Source organism: Protopterus annectens, chromosome 5.part0 (assembly GCF_019279795.1).
Source record: "Protopterus annectens isolate FY-2018-M chromosome 5.part0, PAN1.0, whole genome shotgun sequence".
In the NCBI taxonomy this organism is placed as follows: Eukaryota; Metazoa; Chordata; order Ceratodontiformes; family Protopteridae; genus Protopterus; species Protopterus annectens.
In genome coordinates, this window is record NC_056735.1 from 166,332,153 (window position 1) to 166,350,127 (window position 17,975).

Consider the following 17,975-nt stretch of genomic DNA (forward strand, 5'->3'; position numbering starts at 1 on the left):
AGTATAAAATGTAGGCTGAAGCAGAAATGTAAAAGAAAGACACCAGGCACTAATAAACAACATCTTGGCATCTTTCTTTGCTTATGTTTCCAGATATAATTGATAATGTATACTTTTTCAAGAAAAGAATTAATTAAAAAATGTACTTTTAAAATAGCACTGAAGCTGGCATTCTTATTTACAGTTATATTATTTTTTGAATATTCATTTAGTGCTTTAGGTGTTATTGCCTTTGATAAGGCTGTACTTACATGTTGATGCATCCCTTTGGAATTCTGACTGACTGATGGGATTTCTAATTCTTAAGTTCATTTTTAAATGTGTTTACTTGCAGAAGGCATGACATATTGGAATACACTTAAACCAGAACATCTGGGGTCTTTCTAGTTGTGTAATGTGTCTGGATAGATACACATTGAAGGGAGCATTGTACTCGGGTCTATATTAGATGAACGAAAGTTCATCTTAGCGAACGCTCACATGAGCGAATATCCAGGTACTGAAAACTGCAATTGTGGGGGGCTGCACCCCTCACACCCCCTCCAAATATATATTCCAACTCTGAGATCGCACTACAGTGAGGAAAAGGCAAATATTCACATCCTCACTGTACCATGATTTCGCAATTGTGGTTTCGAGTTCCGCAATATTCGCTCATGTGAGCGTTCGCTAAGATGAACTTTTGTTCATCTAATATAGACCCTTGTACTCTTAAGCAGAGCTGAATACAGCAGAACAGTGACTTATTTTGATCTGAATGAGACTCCTCTAGAGATATGATGTTCTAGACAGAAGGATTTCTTGACTACTGATGCTATACAGTCATTGAAAGAGGAAAATGTTCAACAAGGTGTGAAGATTCCTGACAGCTGTGCCTATTTGGAGTGGGCTACTGACTATGTTTTAAGTTGTAGAGCACTACTGCACTCTTCTGGCATTTCATTTTAGCCCTTTTAAAATACACCACTTGTCTGTAAGGATTAAACCTTGCTGTAGCGATTCTATGTCCAAAGTGATCAGACAAAAATACTCATAGGTCTAGGTTTACAGTTTTGATGTCATAGAAACAGATGCCATTAAGATGGGACCCTTCAGTACACCACTAATCACCTTCTGATGTGACACCTACCACTTTGACTACTTTCCTGGATAAGCACACACGATTAGTCTCTAATTTATCTTCTGCCATTAGATTTCCTTGTTTCTCTTTGTATAAGTGTCTCACAGACTCTCTATTCAGTGAAGCCAGACAATGCATTTATGGAACCTTCCATCTACTGGTAAAGATAAATTTCCAGATGTATACTTTGGGAATGCAGACATATAAGGCGGGGAATAAAAAGAGACAGGGTTTTAAAACTGAGTGATAGGTAGATTAAAACATGACAGAAATTTCTTGCATTTACTCCAGTACCAAAATAGACTAGAAAATTTGCTGGCTTGAATAAGAGTAAAATTATCTATGCTGTTAGAAATAGTCCATTTAATATTGTTCCTCCCATCCCTCTTAAAATAAACTGAGTATCACTTGTGCCAGATGAATACCATTTTGCAGATATAAATGCAAAGAAACATGATGGGTATTTCATGGCTAGTTAATTAGGGAAAAATCAAAGAAATACCCTTATTTATATTTAATCTGGCTTGTGCGATTTTGTAGATATTTACTATGTGTTCCAGCTGGTGATGTTTAAAGTATTAATGCAATAGAGCAACTTCATGCTTCTGATTAAAACGATACTTACCAAAGCAGGCCTCCTAGACCCAGACCTCTGGTTTCTTGGTTTTATTGAAAGTTTATGTCTAGCAGCTGCATTATCCAGATGGCTGGTGAATTGCGGAGGAGAGTCAAAACTAACTTGGGGTGATACCCCACTAATGCCTGTCAGACTGACAGGTGATACAGGGATGCCAGTACCACTGAACTGCTTGAATGCTGGAGACAGTGGTCTAGAAGAAGGCCCCGAGGACACCTAAAGAAAAAAAATATGTTAGTACTGAACATTAAAATCTCAATTTAGGATGATTATACGTTTGTGTAGCACAATGACACTTTCCTTACTACATTAAGAGATCATTAATGTTCTACCTTTCAGCAAAACTGAACTTCAGGTAAAAAAATAATAATAAAATAAATAAATATTGTTTCTTAAGAGGAAAAATGACAATTTACTTTAATTTACTTTTTCTACTAAGATAAGCTGCTCTGTACAAAAAAATTATACACTTTTTATGCCATTTGTTTCTGGATAACTGGAGGGCTCAGAATCCCTTTACTTATAAACTAACCTGTATAGACAAGGGTATAATAGCAATTTTGTCTTGCAACGGTATGTACTGTGACAGTATTGTATATTATGGCTGGAGCAGCATTAACTGTGGCAACGACATGCAATGTGGCAGCAACTTTATGTTAGCACCATACATCATGCCATCAGTATGTACTATGGCCGTATCATGTGCTGTGAGAGGACCATGAACTCTAGCAACGCCCCATAGTATGGCCAGCTGGATGTGCTCTGGCAGTACCATGCCCTGTGGTAGAAGCATGCGGTATGGCAGCAATGTCTGCTATGACAGTATCAGGTACTGTGGCAGCAGACTTGATTGTAGGAGTACCACACTTGTCAGAGCAGCTTGTGCTACAGCCTTTATATTCTATAAGACAGCACCATGCAGTGTGGCAGTACTGTGAACAGATGCAGAAGCATGTGCTATGGTAGCAACATGCACTATAGCAGCGTAATGCACTGGTGCAGTCTCATACACTGTGGCAACTATGTGTGCTGTGTCAGTGTCATGAGCTCTGGCAGCCGAATGCACTATGCTAGAAGCATGCACTGTAGCAGCAAAATGTATTCTGTCAGTACCATGCGCTGGTGCAGGACCATGCACTGTGGCAGAACCATTCACTGGGGCAGTAGCATTTACTGTGGCAGCTCTGTACATTGGGACAGTTTGTACTACCTCTACTGCTCAAATATAGAGGGGTATAACAGAAATTCAAATGACACAGGGCAGTCCTAAAATCGGAGTGTTGCAAAAATTCATACTCCAGTAACATTTCTTCAAACCATCGCAGACCTCTATCATGGGGAATAACTGAAAAGAGGTCCTTGACATCGATGGTTGTAAACAAAAAGTCATGGTTAAATTCTACTTGTCCTATCTTGTACAAAAATGTCCACAAATCTTTTAGTATGTGGGGGCATAAATCATAAAAAAGTTTCAACTTTTTGTCAATATATATAGCTAGAGGTTGTGTTTTTAACGCAGCAAATGATACAATAGTTCTTATGAACTTTGGGTATTCCAAAAATGCTTTGACTGAATGGTTTAGATACTTTAAAAAAGTCGTACAACTGTTTTATGGCCCCTTGTAACAAGTTGTCCTCTAGAGTAATGTCTATTCTGTGGTAGGCTACATTAACTTGGTTCCAAGATACCTGATTGTATCTACCATCAGTGTTTAACAAGTCAAGCATTTTTGTGAATATTGCCACTGCTGCATCCTAACTACCCCCCTTATCAGGTTTCATAATGCAAACCTCCTTATTATTACAAATTTCTGACATAACTTCCTTCTCATCTTTTGTCAAGTTTACATTGTTATACACCTTTCTACTATTGCAGTATGATCTGATTTCTTTGCATACCACCATTCCAAAGTTGTTTAATCCAGGTAATGGGGGGGGGGGGGTAAGAACTTTTCTTTTTCAACTAGTCCATACTGTCTGACTCAGTCGTACCGCCAAGTAATACATCCAAATTCATTTTCCTGACAAACATTTTTATATCAAGTAATATTTCAGCCATATTTCCTTTTTTGCTAGGAATGAATTTGGAACCTTTTTTGAACAAACTAAAGTGTCTCTCATTCAGTTCAATATTGGTATAATTGTAAATGTGAAAATTCTCCATCTTGTTAATGAGACCTATTACTTCTAATCCATTGTCCATGTTAAAGTTCCCCTCCCTTAAAGGTAAGTTCTCTGTTATCTGTTCCAAATACTCATCTGGGGTTGTGGGTAAAACTGCTGTTTGCCCCTCTGGTTCCCCTGTCCCCTCTTGGTGGCTTGTGCATACGTAGGTTCTACTGGCAGATTCTGAAATCTTTCTGCCCTTCTTACAGGACTATTGTCTAAAGGGGTGTCTCTATCATTGTTCCTATTATCAAATTCTCTATTTTCTTCACTATCGCACCCATCCATATTAGTGTTCCCTCTACCTTTGCATGGGTTAAAATGTTGCCTTAGTACATAAGCTATGCCCTCAGCATAGTCTTTAGTATCCCTCTTTAGTTTCTCTCTGTCTTTCCCATTCTTTGCTAATCATCTTCCACTACATACCTCAGACTGTCATTTTAGGTCACTCTCATCAGACCCGATTCCAAAGGGCTTGATCTCAGAGTAAGTGACTTTTTCTAATGTAAACATACCTTGTATCTAGGCCTTACACTGAAAGTCACTTACAATGGGGTCAAGTCTTTTGGAATCAGCCCCATCATTCTTAACTACCTTTCATATACTAAGAACAAAACTTCTTCAACAAACCACAGATTCTCTGTGATGTGAACACACACCTGAGCATCCTCCTCAAACAGACTAAATACAAACTACCTCCTACCTAAAATGCATGACCAAGCAGAAAACATTCTTCTTCAAAAAATCTCTGCAAGTGCTTTAAAAGAATGGCCATAAATGAATGCATTTCCTTTTGTTTGAAAACACTATCCCCATTCCTTCTTATAAAATATATACTGAAGAAAACAAGCTTTCCTCCTGCCCTGTCTACTACACATTTTAAAAAATGTGGAAATAAAACAATCCTATTTTCCTCTCCTCGTTCTTACCTTTTCCTCTGTCTTTCCAGGAACTGTAAATACTGTAAACACATTTCCACTTTTGGTATAACTTTCTTCATTCAATTCTATGAATCAGTTCCAATACCTCTGCAGAAAGAGCTTTGTGTTTACAGAGGTTTGTAGCCACAATTAATGGAATACTGGCACATTTATAAGTAATATAATCTAAGGTTTGTTTTTTTATGTGTAATTAATTTGTAATACATTTTACTGTACTATGTCAATGCTATACCTCTGATTAACAAGCTAAACTAAACTAAAATAAATGCATGCATGCATACATACATACATACCTGTATAAATACATTTCCATTTGGCTAGTTATGGTTAATGTTTCTATGGTTTCTTAGTATTTGTCATTTTAATAGGAATACATTTCATTTCATTTCTAGGGAGTGTATTTGGGCAGATAGTACTGTTTTAGAGGACTTGTATAAATGATTCTGTGTGTACAGTGTGTGAAGTTCATTCTTTAAATTTTTTTTGAAAGGGAAATGTAGTCTGCGTTTAAATGTATTTATTTTATTATAGTTAGCAGTTTTAAATTAAACTATGTGTAGGTCAGGGTTTATGAGTGTTCTTCAAGTTCATAGGTACTTACTATGCTATTGATTTGTTAGGAACTTAACATTCCCATGGAAGTTTTTGGCCCTTAAGTATTTGCATTCAAATAGCTTGATGGAAACTCTTCTTTCTTACCGCTTTCCAAGAATTTTACAGTTTAACTTCCAAGGCATAAATGCTGTCAGGATCCCTAATTATAAACTGTAGTCACCAAGCCAGTTACTTTATTAAACCAAGATGTAGAACAGTATTCTTGTTAAGGATCTGGTATCTTCCGACTGTTTTTTTAATGTTCCTTAATAACTCTGCTTTATACAGCTGTCCATCTCCATGATCTCTGTGGTATAAACTCTTGCTAATCTCTTTCCTTTCTGTAAACTAATTCTACCCCACTGACAATTATTGTTGTCATCCCTGGTCACCTGATTTTATTGTCCTTAAGTAAAGAGCTCATTTCTTTTCCATCTACTCTTCTAGCTGAATTTAAATAGCATCCTATATAAACATACCTAATTCTATGTGCCCCTCATTTCCTTTTAATATTTCATGTGCCGTAACCAGTTTTAGTTTATCATTTCTATAACTATTTTTTGTATTTACTAATATCTACTGCCAATCATTAGTGGACCGGACTTCTGCTGTGGCGACCCCTAACCGGGAAAAGCCGAAAGACACAACAACTAATATGGAGGTCATGCTAGAGAGACAGATACATCTCCCAGAGACTGCCACTTCTCTGGAACAAAATTCCAGTTCATGCAATACAAATCCCCTCCCTGAACCTCTTCAAACGCAACCTAGATCAATGGATGGGTGACCGCAAATTCACTCCTGAGGTGGCTCCCATGTCTTTCCCCTGGACAGAGGCAGTTGGTATTAACTACCATGGACCCTTACCTCTGTGAACTTCACTCGCCTAACCACCGACTATTGGGACAACTCGGGATAAATATGGCTAGGCTTGTAAGCGCTCTAGGGCCGTTAGCCTAGTAACCTTCTATGAACCTATGAGCCTATGAAGGACTGGTAATGTATATTTAATTATAGCATGTGTACAATCTTTCCTAGATATATTATTAGGTTTGTTATATCTGGTCCTAATCAAATCTCTAGTCTAGTAATCTTTATGTAGTTTTCATTGTTTATTTATTTCATTGCTCTATATATTATCTATTTTTATTGTTTTTTTTCCTAGCTAGTGTAAGTTAGTTCTTCTGTTATTATAACCAACTTTTATCTAAAAATGGTCCTTGTGGTGTATTTCACTTACACACTCGAATAAATAAATAAACCCAAGTTTTTGAAAATGTATTTTGCATCTCCCTATCAACAAGTATTGAAGGTTAGGTGCATGGGAGAGAATATGTAACCTTTAATATGCACAGAGTACATATTAATACAAGATATGACTTGGCAGAAAAGACGTGTTACTTGATGAATATATCTGGAAATTGAAAAAAGCAGTACAGGAAAAAAATTGCTTGTTAGATCCCCTGCAGAATGAAACTCGAAACCATTGCATGTGGTGGCTAAAGCTGGTTGATTAGATGAAATAAATATGTAAATAATTTGCAGTGTGTCAAACAGAACAGAAGACATCTAAATGAACATCACTGCATCAGTGGGAATTTCTAGGATGGTGTTCTAAAGACTACATATTTCATCTATGAAGAGTACATTTGTGATTGGATGAACATATGAAAAGGTTGAAAGTATTTTTTTATGAATGGGATTATACCACACACAAGCCATAATAAGTAGGCTAAGAAAACGGTTTTATACATCTGGGTTACCAGGGGCAAATTTACAGTTAATGTTTCATATCTGAAAAGTTTATTCATTTTGTTAAACAAATAAAATGGACTAATCTATTGCTCTAGTTGTAACCTGCAGAAAGATGTTTAAGGCAGGTATAAAGAGCTAGTCAGAAGCAGGGAAACTGTGGAAGATAAAGGTTCTTGTTTCCAGTTGCAATACAGGGCCATGGTTAACTGTACAGTTTCACATATTACAACAGTTATACTTTAATGCACATTGGAACAAGACTTCATCTAATAAAACTAAATCTAATATTGCTATAAGACAAGAACAGTATGCAATGTACAGAAACTGGAGAATGATAACTAGGCAAAATAAAAGTCATACCAGGAATCATGTTAAGTCCACCTTTGAGATATGACTGAGAAGGTCCCAAAAGGATCTGAGGTATAATTACTAATCATGCAGGTCCAGTCTTGTTTTATGTTAAAGAAGCACATATAGGAGGTCTATAATGATGGGAAAATGATCTAATGGTAGCACTCACCATCTGGAAGAAGGTAGGCCAAGAAGAGAAAGAAATGAATGTGATGTGGAATGTTTACAGAGTATTGCAAGTCAATTGGTGTTTCACAAGAGTCCAAAATAGCAACCTGTAAAGCTGAAGATTCAGATACACTCCAGTCAATGTCTGAATTGAGACATTCATAGAAGGTTAGAAGGTTACTCCAGCACCTGTCTTTTTATCGTATTTTCATTTTATAGACTCATATTTCAAACATATGGATGTTAATCTACCTCAAATCAATGATTCAGTTTTCTCCTGATAAAATAGAATTATGCATTGAAAATACAAAGGAGAGCAATGTGGTACGTGCACTCAAATTGTTATCAGAATGTTGGCAGTGCTGTCTAAAATATATATATACATATCTGCACATTAGTGCAATGCTCAGAAAACAAAGTACAGTGAAGGACTATGGCTGGACTCTGCATGCTTTTTTTCTTAACATGGCACAACTGTAAAGTGCAATAGGTTTCCTGATTTTAAGAAGACAAAGTCTGTGTTGGGATAAAGTGATGCAACAGCAGAGACAAACACAGTCATGCAAGGCTCCCTTAGTCATTCCACTCAAGACTGCCCCATGCAGTACAGACAAGGAAACCCAATGGTTGTTTTGCATAATCAAATTTTTGGTAGAAACAACTGAGGTCATCCAGATAGTTTTAGTTAATATCTACAGCATTACGTAGGATGGTTCTCTTAGATTAAAATCCTGATGTTGTCCCTTAGATGTTTCAGGTTGTGATTTCCACAGATGCACAGATATGAAATGATACCAGCATATGGAAAACAATGCCTCAGTCTGCATATTACAGATACTTGCTACACATCCTTTGTATGTATCCTAGAGTGAGGCATTGTTCCCCATATGCTGGTATCCTTCAATATCTGTTGTCATAATCCTCTTTCATAGAAAATAAAGTAAGGCCATTACTCATGTGAATGCTATGAAGGTACTCATTTATCCGCTGATACCGTGGGACCGTTTAAGTAGGAATGCTAACATGATGAAAAGTAACATTATCGCTCACCATCAACATGATCTGCATAATAGTGTCTCTTTTAGATGCTTGAAACTAATGTCTCATTTACGGAAATGTGATAACGGCAATATCCAAGTTGTAATAAAATATCTTAGTCTGCTTTTAGCAGAACCAACCACCCCAACAATATATCTTAGCTTTGAGCAGTTGCCACAGCTCCAACCCTCAAATGCATTTGTAAACTTCTAGGTTAGTGAATTGTTTCCTTAGGGCTAAGTGTCAACTCTCAGGAGGACAAACACTTTTAATACATACGAGAAACAGCCTCGACATTTGCCCTGTGTCTAGTTACCAGGTGCAAAACACATTCTATTTGTTACCTTTATTTTAGTAGGAAATAAAGGTAAGACATACGTGCTTTGAAACTCTCCAAATTGTGTCCCTAAATAATTTCACCTTGAGGAACCTTCTTCTGCACTATTGCTTGTTTTCCTGCAGGCAGTACGTTTCCTCTTTGTAGATCTGTGGGGGCTAATCCTTCTATGCTTGTGTACAAAGTCACTCATCTTTTCTTTGCCTAGACTCTGCATCCATTGTACTAGTCTGTTCAGTGGTCACACATTACTATCTATACAGGTCTGGAACAAAGCCAAGCTTATGTTATAGATACCGCCTCTTATTTTAGGTTATAGAACATTATGAAGCTGTCAACCAGTGTATAAGGAAATGGCTCTTCACACAACCCTGATCTCTTCTGCTGAACTTTCTGCCTCAGTTGGATGATTAAAATGCCTTAGAACATCAGGGGGTCTTATTTTAATCTCACTTTAGTTTATAGTCCAGTTGTACATAGGGTACCTTTGATTTGTTCTGAACTTTAACATTAACTATATATTAAACCACTCCTCTGAATTATGAGGGAGCCATATTGGGATATCTTTCCTGCTTGCTAGCTTGACATGTTATGTCACAGACAACAGTAACACATTGATCTCTCTCTCTCTCAAGTATTTTAGATCAGCTTAATAAAGGTTCTGACCAAAGGCCTTACTGAATGGGATCAAAGTAAATTTGCAAAGACAAAAATATAGTCAGCTTAGTCAATGTAAAGCAGGCATAGGATTCTTGTTTCTTCCTTTGATAACATGACCCCACTGTTATTAAATAAGTCTATTTCTTGCAAGGAATTCTGGATCTTCACTAGAAGAAATGGAGAATATCCAGCAGCAATATTTTTCTTAGGGAAATGAAAGTGATCAGGACAACTTATTTTATTCTTACTCATCCATAGAAGAATGCTGCCATTTGCAAAGAATGTGGAAAATATTACATCTATGAAGGGCCTAGTGTTTTAATATTATTTTGTTGGGTTGTTTCCATTCTTATTTTCTGGTCTATACTGAATACAATTTATAGTAAAAGATAACCACAAAAAGTAAATACAACATTTAAAATGTATATTTCCTCTTTAACTTAGTAGATGCTGTTTTATTTATTTATTTCCAATTTGTTTACCAGGTAGGTGGGATGGTCTACTGAAACTTTTTAGCCTAGGCACCTTTGTTGTTTGATGGAATTTCCTTTAAAGTCTTTAAAAATTAGCAGAGGACAGGTGGCAAGTGTTTGAGGGTTAGCAAACATAATTTCTATGAGGTTAACAAGAATTTGTTGTTACTGAGCCAATTAAGACAGTTCTGAGTAGCCTGCTTGAAGTCTTTGATGAGTGTTTTTGGACTGTAAGTGCACATTATAAGATGAAGGTTAAGTTCATCTAGTGTAATGTCATTGATAAAACTTGGGAAAATTAACAGACCAACAACACAGCCCTAAGGTACACCAGTGCTAAGTACTCTATTATCTGAGAATGCGTCATTGGCAACATTTTGAAAAGGTCTTTCCTTCAGATGGTTTTGGAACCATACAATTGTGTTCTGAACAAAATGTAGTTTGTAGAGTTTTTGAAGTAGGAGGTTATGATTTAAAGTCTCAAAGAGCCTTGTCATATCAATGAATGCATCTGCTTAGATAAGCCTTTCATTTTGAATTTGTGTAAATGGTATCAGTGGAGGTAATTAGTGGTGTCATTATGCCAAAGGAATTTCTAAATCCATCTTCCTGACCACTCATTTGGCTGTAGTTATTTATTTGTATTATTAGCTCTCTGTATATAAGTTTCTCAAAGATTCTGTGACTGTGCAGATGATAAGACTTTGCATAGGAGGATGGAAACTGAGTGTTTGAATGCTCTAAGTACTATATCAGTTGTGGGACACATTGTGGGACACAGACTGAAAATATAGTTGAGTACATTTATTATATTTTCAGCTGACGATATTAGGATGAATTTAGCACTACTATAATTTAGTTTTAGGAGTAGTGACTACGTTTGTTTAACTGAGATGAAACTAAAACGAAGGGGTGGCATAGGAAGCTACAGGACTTATTAATTAGGTGGTGTTACTCATACAGGGTTGGGAGTTAAAATGAATATGGGGGAAGGTATTTTGTAATGTGTATTATAGTAAGTGGAAGGAAGTTCATGTAGTCCTTAATGAAGTTGTTACTATTATGTACTATTATTGGATGAATTGATGAAAGAGGTATTATTAGAGTCAGTAGTGTAATGTAACAAACGTGTTCAAAAAAGTACAGCACACGTTTTGCTGAAGGATATGCAGATGGATGGTACATGTCTCTGCTGACTTATTTCAGTGCACATGGAGACAACATGGAGAGCCACTGTAGGGTGGGATTATTTTAATAAAATAATCTTTTCTAACAACCTTATTGCATAATAGCAATAATAACCTTCTAACCAAGGATGATTCTTGATTTATCCACTTCTGTCAGTATTTACCCAGAGCCAGGCTGTCCATTACTGCATTGATAATGTCCCTCCTGGAGTAGGTTAAACACTGAAGCATACATAAACATGGGAAACCTTAATGTTTTTTTGCAGCTCATATCTTATACCAGAACAGTACATTTGCCATTGCTGTTAATTGGCAAAAAATGCCACAGTAATTTTCTTGTATAAAGAACTGATTCCACAAACACTTGTGAACATTATTGCCTATAACCTGTAAGAGGAATAAAAATAAATAAAACCATTAAATCACACAGCTATGTAATTACAATTAGCACTCTTAAAATCTCTTCCCATTCTTGGCAGATAGTATATTCTTCAGTGGATGGGAGAATCCAGTTAAGAGAAACTGTAGTCAGTCATAATGTTTGAGTACCATGTGAATGCAAAATCCAGCAGATGGGCTAGGAAGCATTTTTTGCTATACTGAGTATGTAACTCTGCTAGGTAAGTATGGAGTTAAATTGAAAACATACGCAGCATGGTGATTTGGTGTTTTCTGCCAATCATAAACTGTTTATAATAGCATTCCTGAATTGTTGTAAACAGGATTTGCCTTTCAAGTGTTACAGTCAAAGTGAATGACATTTAGAAGAGTTCTCAAAAGATAATAACATGGTTATGCACAGCAAAGGTCATTAAAGTAGTCATCTGTGACTTATCTAAACACAGTGGTATTATTAAATCATCACTGTCCATTAGCAGATCTGCTGTACTGAAACAGCATTGTGATAAGGAAAACTAATGACTGGGAATGATTTAATATAGAGTACCTAATGTTTCAGCAGGTATTCTGAGATATTAAGAAAAGAAGAGAGCTCTATGCATCTGAGACATGAAGATATTTTAGAATGTATCCTGGATGAATGAGGGTGATTCATGGTTTGCTCGTGACTGGTATGTTTTAGACAGAAGGACAAAGCTAGAGTGAGCAGACTAAGCCAGCTATGGACAAACTTGCATTGCCCATAGCCAGATGTGGTACACCTTTATTTATTTATTTATTTTACATTTGTTAACCGGGGGTGTCTGACTGAGCTGAAAAGGCCCTTTTTCAGGAGAGGCCTGTGGAGAAAAGCTCCACAAAGAAAAAATACAGACACATTTAGTTAGACATAATCAATATACAGACAAATTACAAAAGACATGTTTTTACAGTGGTATGTGACACATCAACAGTTACAGTGGACAGTGGTATGTGACACATCAACAGTTACAGTGGAGAGAACAAACAAAAAAATATTAATTTAAAAAAAAATAAGGGTAATTAATAGATTTGTGGTGTACAGCTGAAATTTGGAACATGGGTAGAATACATACATAGTACACAGGTACAGTACATACATTGTAGATTAGCCAGTGTTTGTGAGTAAGAGTGAAAACTATTATCAAGTACTATAGGTTTAGTATGTGTACCTTATCCGCTTTCACTAGCCTGGGGAGCAATCATGGCACTGCCAACTTTGCTTGAGATGTTGCCTAATGAGGTTTTTAAAGGAGGCTTTGGATGATGTGTTTTGTATGCTAGTGAGGAGAGAGTTCCATTTTTTTAGCCACTGAACTACTATATAGTGTGTCTCCAAAGCTATTGTAGCTGTTGGTGACTTCTAGTAGTAGTTTGCTTGATGATCTAAGAGGCCTTTTGGCTGAGTGATGTTGTACTAGGTTTTTGAGGGCAGGACACTTATTGGGGAGGTAATAGATAGAATGACAGAGGCAGAGGCAGAGCTTATTGTAAGTTAGGAGGTTGGGCAGTTCAAGCCAGTGGAGCTGTCTCAAAGCAGTACAGTGATGAGTTCTATATGAGCAATTTGCAGCAAAGCGGGCAATTCTGTTATAGCAGGCTTCCATTTTGCTTAGTTCAGTTTTGTTGAGATTAGTCAGAATGGGAGATGCATAGATGCATAGAGTAGGGTGGATAGAAGTTGGGTGCAAGCAATGGCTGATCTTGTGTTATTGGTAAGAAATGGTTTGATACGGTAAAGTGATCCCAGTTTGGCATGTACTTTTTTAATAGTTAAGTTGAGATGACTATCAAATTTTAGGTGGGAATCTATGGTTATTCCCAATAGCTTAGCCTGTGCCACTGGAGTGATTGGAGTAGCATTTATGGAGTAGATAGTGAATTGACCGTTATTAGTGTTTTTGTTAGAACTGATTATAATCATAAGCTGATTTTTCTTTAGACTGAGGATAAGTTGGGCTTTGGTAAGGTAGTTTTCAACGTCAGCGAATGCTAGTTGAGTTGTTTGCAGGAGGGTGGGAATGTTTTGTGCAGCACAGATTAAGGTAGTGTCACCTGCATACTGAATGATAGATGCATGCTGTGTGGAGGTATGGAGGTTATTTGTGAAGACTGTGAATGGTAGTGGTCCTAAGATAGAACCCTGTGGGACTCCTATAGTTATGGGCAGCTGAGGAGAGAGAGAATTTTTCAATTTCACAGCTTGGTACCTGTCAGTTAAGTAGCTTTGGAACCAGGTAAGAGTGGAATTTGATAGGCGATATTGGTTTAGTTTGTTTAGCAGGATTTGGTGTGAGACTGTGTCAAATGCTTTGGACATATCCAAAAAATGAGTTGACACCTGTAGGCCTTCATTTTTGAGATGGTTTACTGTGTCTGTGAAGCAGAAGTGGGCTGTAGTGGTACTATGGGCAGGTCTGAAACCATGCTGAGTTGGTGACAGGATGTTGCTGTCTAGGAGATAGTTTAGCATCTGGGTATGGATGCATTTTTCTAGGATTTTGGCCAGGGGGGAGAGTAAAGCAATGGGTCTGTAGTTATTAAGTTCAGTGGAGGTCCCGCCTTTATGTATGGGTGTAACATAGAATATTTTCCAGTGTTTGGGCACATAGTTTTCAACAATTGATCTATTTATGAGAGTGGAGACTGGGATAGCAATAGCATCTGCTATAAATTTCAAGAAATAGCTAGGGAGTAGGTCGGCTGCTGTTGATGAGTTTTTTTAGTTTGGAAAGCATGCTTTTGATTGAAGTGGTGGAAACTGTTTTGAGGGTAAAGCTTGCATTAGTGTTATTTGTGTTGGGGGGGATAGTGAGGAAGGAACTGTCCTGTGATACTAAGGATAGAATTGAGTTCACAAAGTGGGAGCTGAATTGTGTTTCGATGGGAACTTTAGTGTCAGGGGGTGGTTGGTTTTGGGGTAGCCTTTTGGGTGGATTTTAGTAGCTGGTTTACATTTTTCCAAACTTTTTGGGGGTTGTGTTGGTATTTAGTTTGTAATGTTGTGTAGTAGGATTTTTTGTCCAGCCTAATGCATTTTTTTGCACAGTTGCGCAGTTTTTGATACTTAGTTAGGCTTTGTGTTTCTTTGTTTTTTTGATAGTAAAGCCAGGCAGTGTCTCTGGACTTGAGGATTTGTTTGGTTTCTTTACTGAGCCAGGGGTTTGTAGAGGTTCTAACCTTGATTTTGCACAATGGAGCGACAGTGTCTAGGTGTTGTAGAAATGTTTTGTTGAAATATGCTACAGCCTGGTCAAGTGGGAAGGTTTTTAGGGGGGTCCAGTCACAGTTACAGAGCAAAGTGTTAAGGACCTCAGGAGAGAATGTTTTTGTGTTTCTAGTTGATATATAGTTAGTGGTTTTGCATATGCTTGTTCTACTACGTATAAAGTATATTATGTTGTGGTCACTTAAGGTGTCTGGGAGACTGCCTGTGTGAGGGTACAATGTGGGGTTGTTAGTTAGGACCCAGTCAAGGATGGATTCCCTTTTAGATTATTTATCACATCTAGTTGAAATTTGGACTAGCTGCTGGTAGCCATGGAGATTTATTAGATTACTTGGTGGTTCTGATATGCAGGTGAACCAATCTAGGTTGAAGTCCCCCAGAATAAAGGTTTCTTGTGAGTATGTGGAAGAACACTAGGACAAGAAGTCTTCAAGTCTAGCAGGTGTATTACCAGGTGGAATATAGATCACAATTGTGGTGAGGACATTTTTAGGGTGAAGTTGAAGTTGTGAGATAAGTATGTCCCAATTATTGGGGGAGGGGTAGGAGTTTGGTAATTGACAGACAGTTAAGTTGGACTTGTACAGTAAGGCAGTTTCACCCCTTTTACGAAGTGGTCTGTCTTGTCTAATGATATTGTAGCCAGTAGGGAGAACTTCTGAGTTAGCTATGTTTTTATTTAGCCAGGTTTCTGTTAAAGCAACTATGTCTGGGGAGTAGTGTGCCATTCTGGCCTGGAGTTCAGGTATTTTATTTTTGATACTTCTAATATTAATAATTAGCATTAAAAGATGGTTGGTTTTGCTTTTGTTGTTGATTTGCCCAAGGATGAAGAAAGTGGGGGTGTTATGTTCTGACATTTGTGTTGGAGCAGTTTGTGTTGGACAGGATGGATTTTGGCTGGGTTGGGGTGTATATTCCCACTTATGGTGAGCCTGCTGTTAAAAGTGATACAGATGTTGGAGCTTGGTGAGAAGTGTGGGAAAGTACTGTGTTTTTTGGAGTAGGAATGAGAGCATATGTGTTTAGTTCTGAATTGGTCCGTTATGTAGTTTTTGAACAATTGTGGGCAGATATTATTATAATGTGTGGTGTCTGTATATGAGAGTGCATAATGTAGTGTTGTGCCACTAAGTTTAGGGATATTGCTAGAGTGATAACTTGTGGTGTTGTAAAGAATTATGAGAAGACAGACTGGACTTGGTTGTGTGATAGTCATGATTATAAAGTTTAAGTTGGTTCTAGGTGGGGAGTCTGAATAGGAATTATAGGGTTGCACTATATGTGGATGGGGAAGTAGTGTGGGTGATGTAAAAAATGCCTAGTGGGAATGAGAGTGATTGGGAGTATTTTGTGTGGAGCAAGTTGGTGTGGTATAATGTGATATGACTTGAGGAGCTGTGATTGGAGGAGGTGATGTGAGGGTGAGCTGTGGGTGTGGCTGTGATTACTATAAATGTAGAAGTAGTGGGGGCAGAGCAGGGGAGCGGAGAGAGCCCAAGCGTTAGCGAGGGTGAACGGAGCGGGGCAGAGCCCACCAAGACAAGAGAAAAAAGTAAGTATTACTTTACAAATTTGAACACTTTAAACAAATTTCTGAGGTCTAATGGCTTACCAGCAAGCAGAATGTAATTGCTGAAGAGCACTTGTGTCCTGGTGGGAGACTAGAAATTTAAAGATGGCTACATGCTCAGCAGGAGTCTAATATAGACTTAGTATTGGGGGAGGGAGATAGCACAAAGGGTGTAAACCAGGTGGAATGTAAAAAAAGCAGAGAGGCAATCCATGGAAATCAGTGAAGGCCTCAGAGGGGGTAAGTAATAATTCAAATTACCTATAAAGTGAAGGAGAGAAGAGACAGCAAAGTTTATTAAGGTTGGGAGTGTGTCTTCACATTAACTTGCTTATTGTAACCAGTTTGTGCACAGATTAGAGTAGGGAGATACATTAGCAATGAAGGGGAATGTATAGAGATGCAAATAAACAGATGGTCCTCCAAGTGATACAAACTAAGGCAGAAAGCACTGAGAGGGCTGCTTGATGGTTAATTTAGTCACAGGGATCTGAATTAAATGTGTACTGTCTATCTGGGGGGGGGGGGACACACACAAGGCTACAACAGTCAGTTTTATTAGCACACTGAGAACTACTAAGAAATACTGCTAATGTAATAGCTTTACTCTCATAAAACATACAAGTAGAATGCCTGGGTAGACTGACCCTGCTCTTGAGGCTCAAAATGTATATCCTTGTTTAGTTTGCAGTACTGATTCCTTCTTATACTGTATGGGTAGAGTGGTAGCTGCAGACTGCAGATTTGCTTGAGTGTGCTCCTGCCCTTGAGGCTCAAAATTTATATCCTTGTTTAGTTTTGCAGTACTGATTCCTTCTTATACTGTATGGGTAGAGTGGTAGCCACAGACTGAAGATTTGCTTGAGTGTGCTCCTGCTCTTGAGGCACAAAATGTATATCCTTGTTTAGTTTACAGTACTGATTTCTTCTTATATTGTATAGGTACATAGCTATTGTACAATGAATTGTTCAAGAAAGAAAATACTTACCTATCTCATATTATGCCTTTGTGCAAATAAATTATTTTCTTTTCTATTTCTCTGTTATAAAGTGTGTGTTTGGGGCTGGCTTAGTGATGTAGTAGGTATGAATGTTTTAGTGTATGGGATTACACTTGCACAAAATATCTATATAGTGCATTTGGTGTGACTTTGACTTGGGTTATACTGAGAACATGAACTTCTTTCAAGAAGTTAGACATTTTCTATTTGTTTTTTTAGCCATTGGATGGACAAATATGCCGATTCTAAGTTAACAGGACTGATAGAGAAAAATGTTACAATATGAAAAATAAAGCTCTGAGTCACTTTGTGTGGAAATAGCTTGCCA

General features: G+C 37.5%; 1 protein-coding gene across 1 annotated transcript in view; it reads right to left on the reverse strand.

The window, feature by feature from the left end:
- CRACDL (CRACD like) overlaps positions 1–17,975 on the reverse strand; it is a 328,296-nt gene that overhangs the window by 235,591 nt on the left and 74,730 nt on the right. Inside the window, exon 6 of the mRNA XM_044071817.1 lies at positions 1,746–1,973. Coding sequence (XP_043927752.1) covers positions 1,746–1,973 — 228 coding nt within the window. The remainder of the gene's footprint in view (positions 1–1,745; positions 1,974–17,975) is intronic.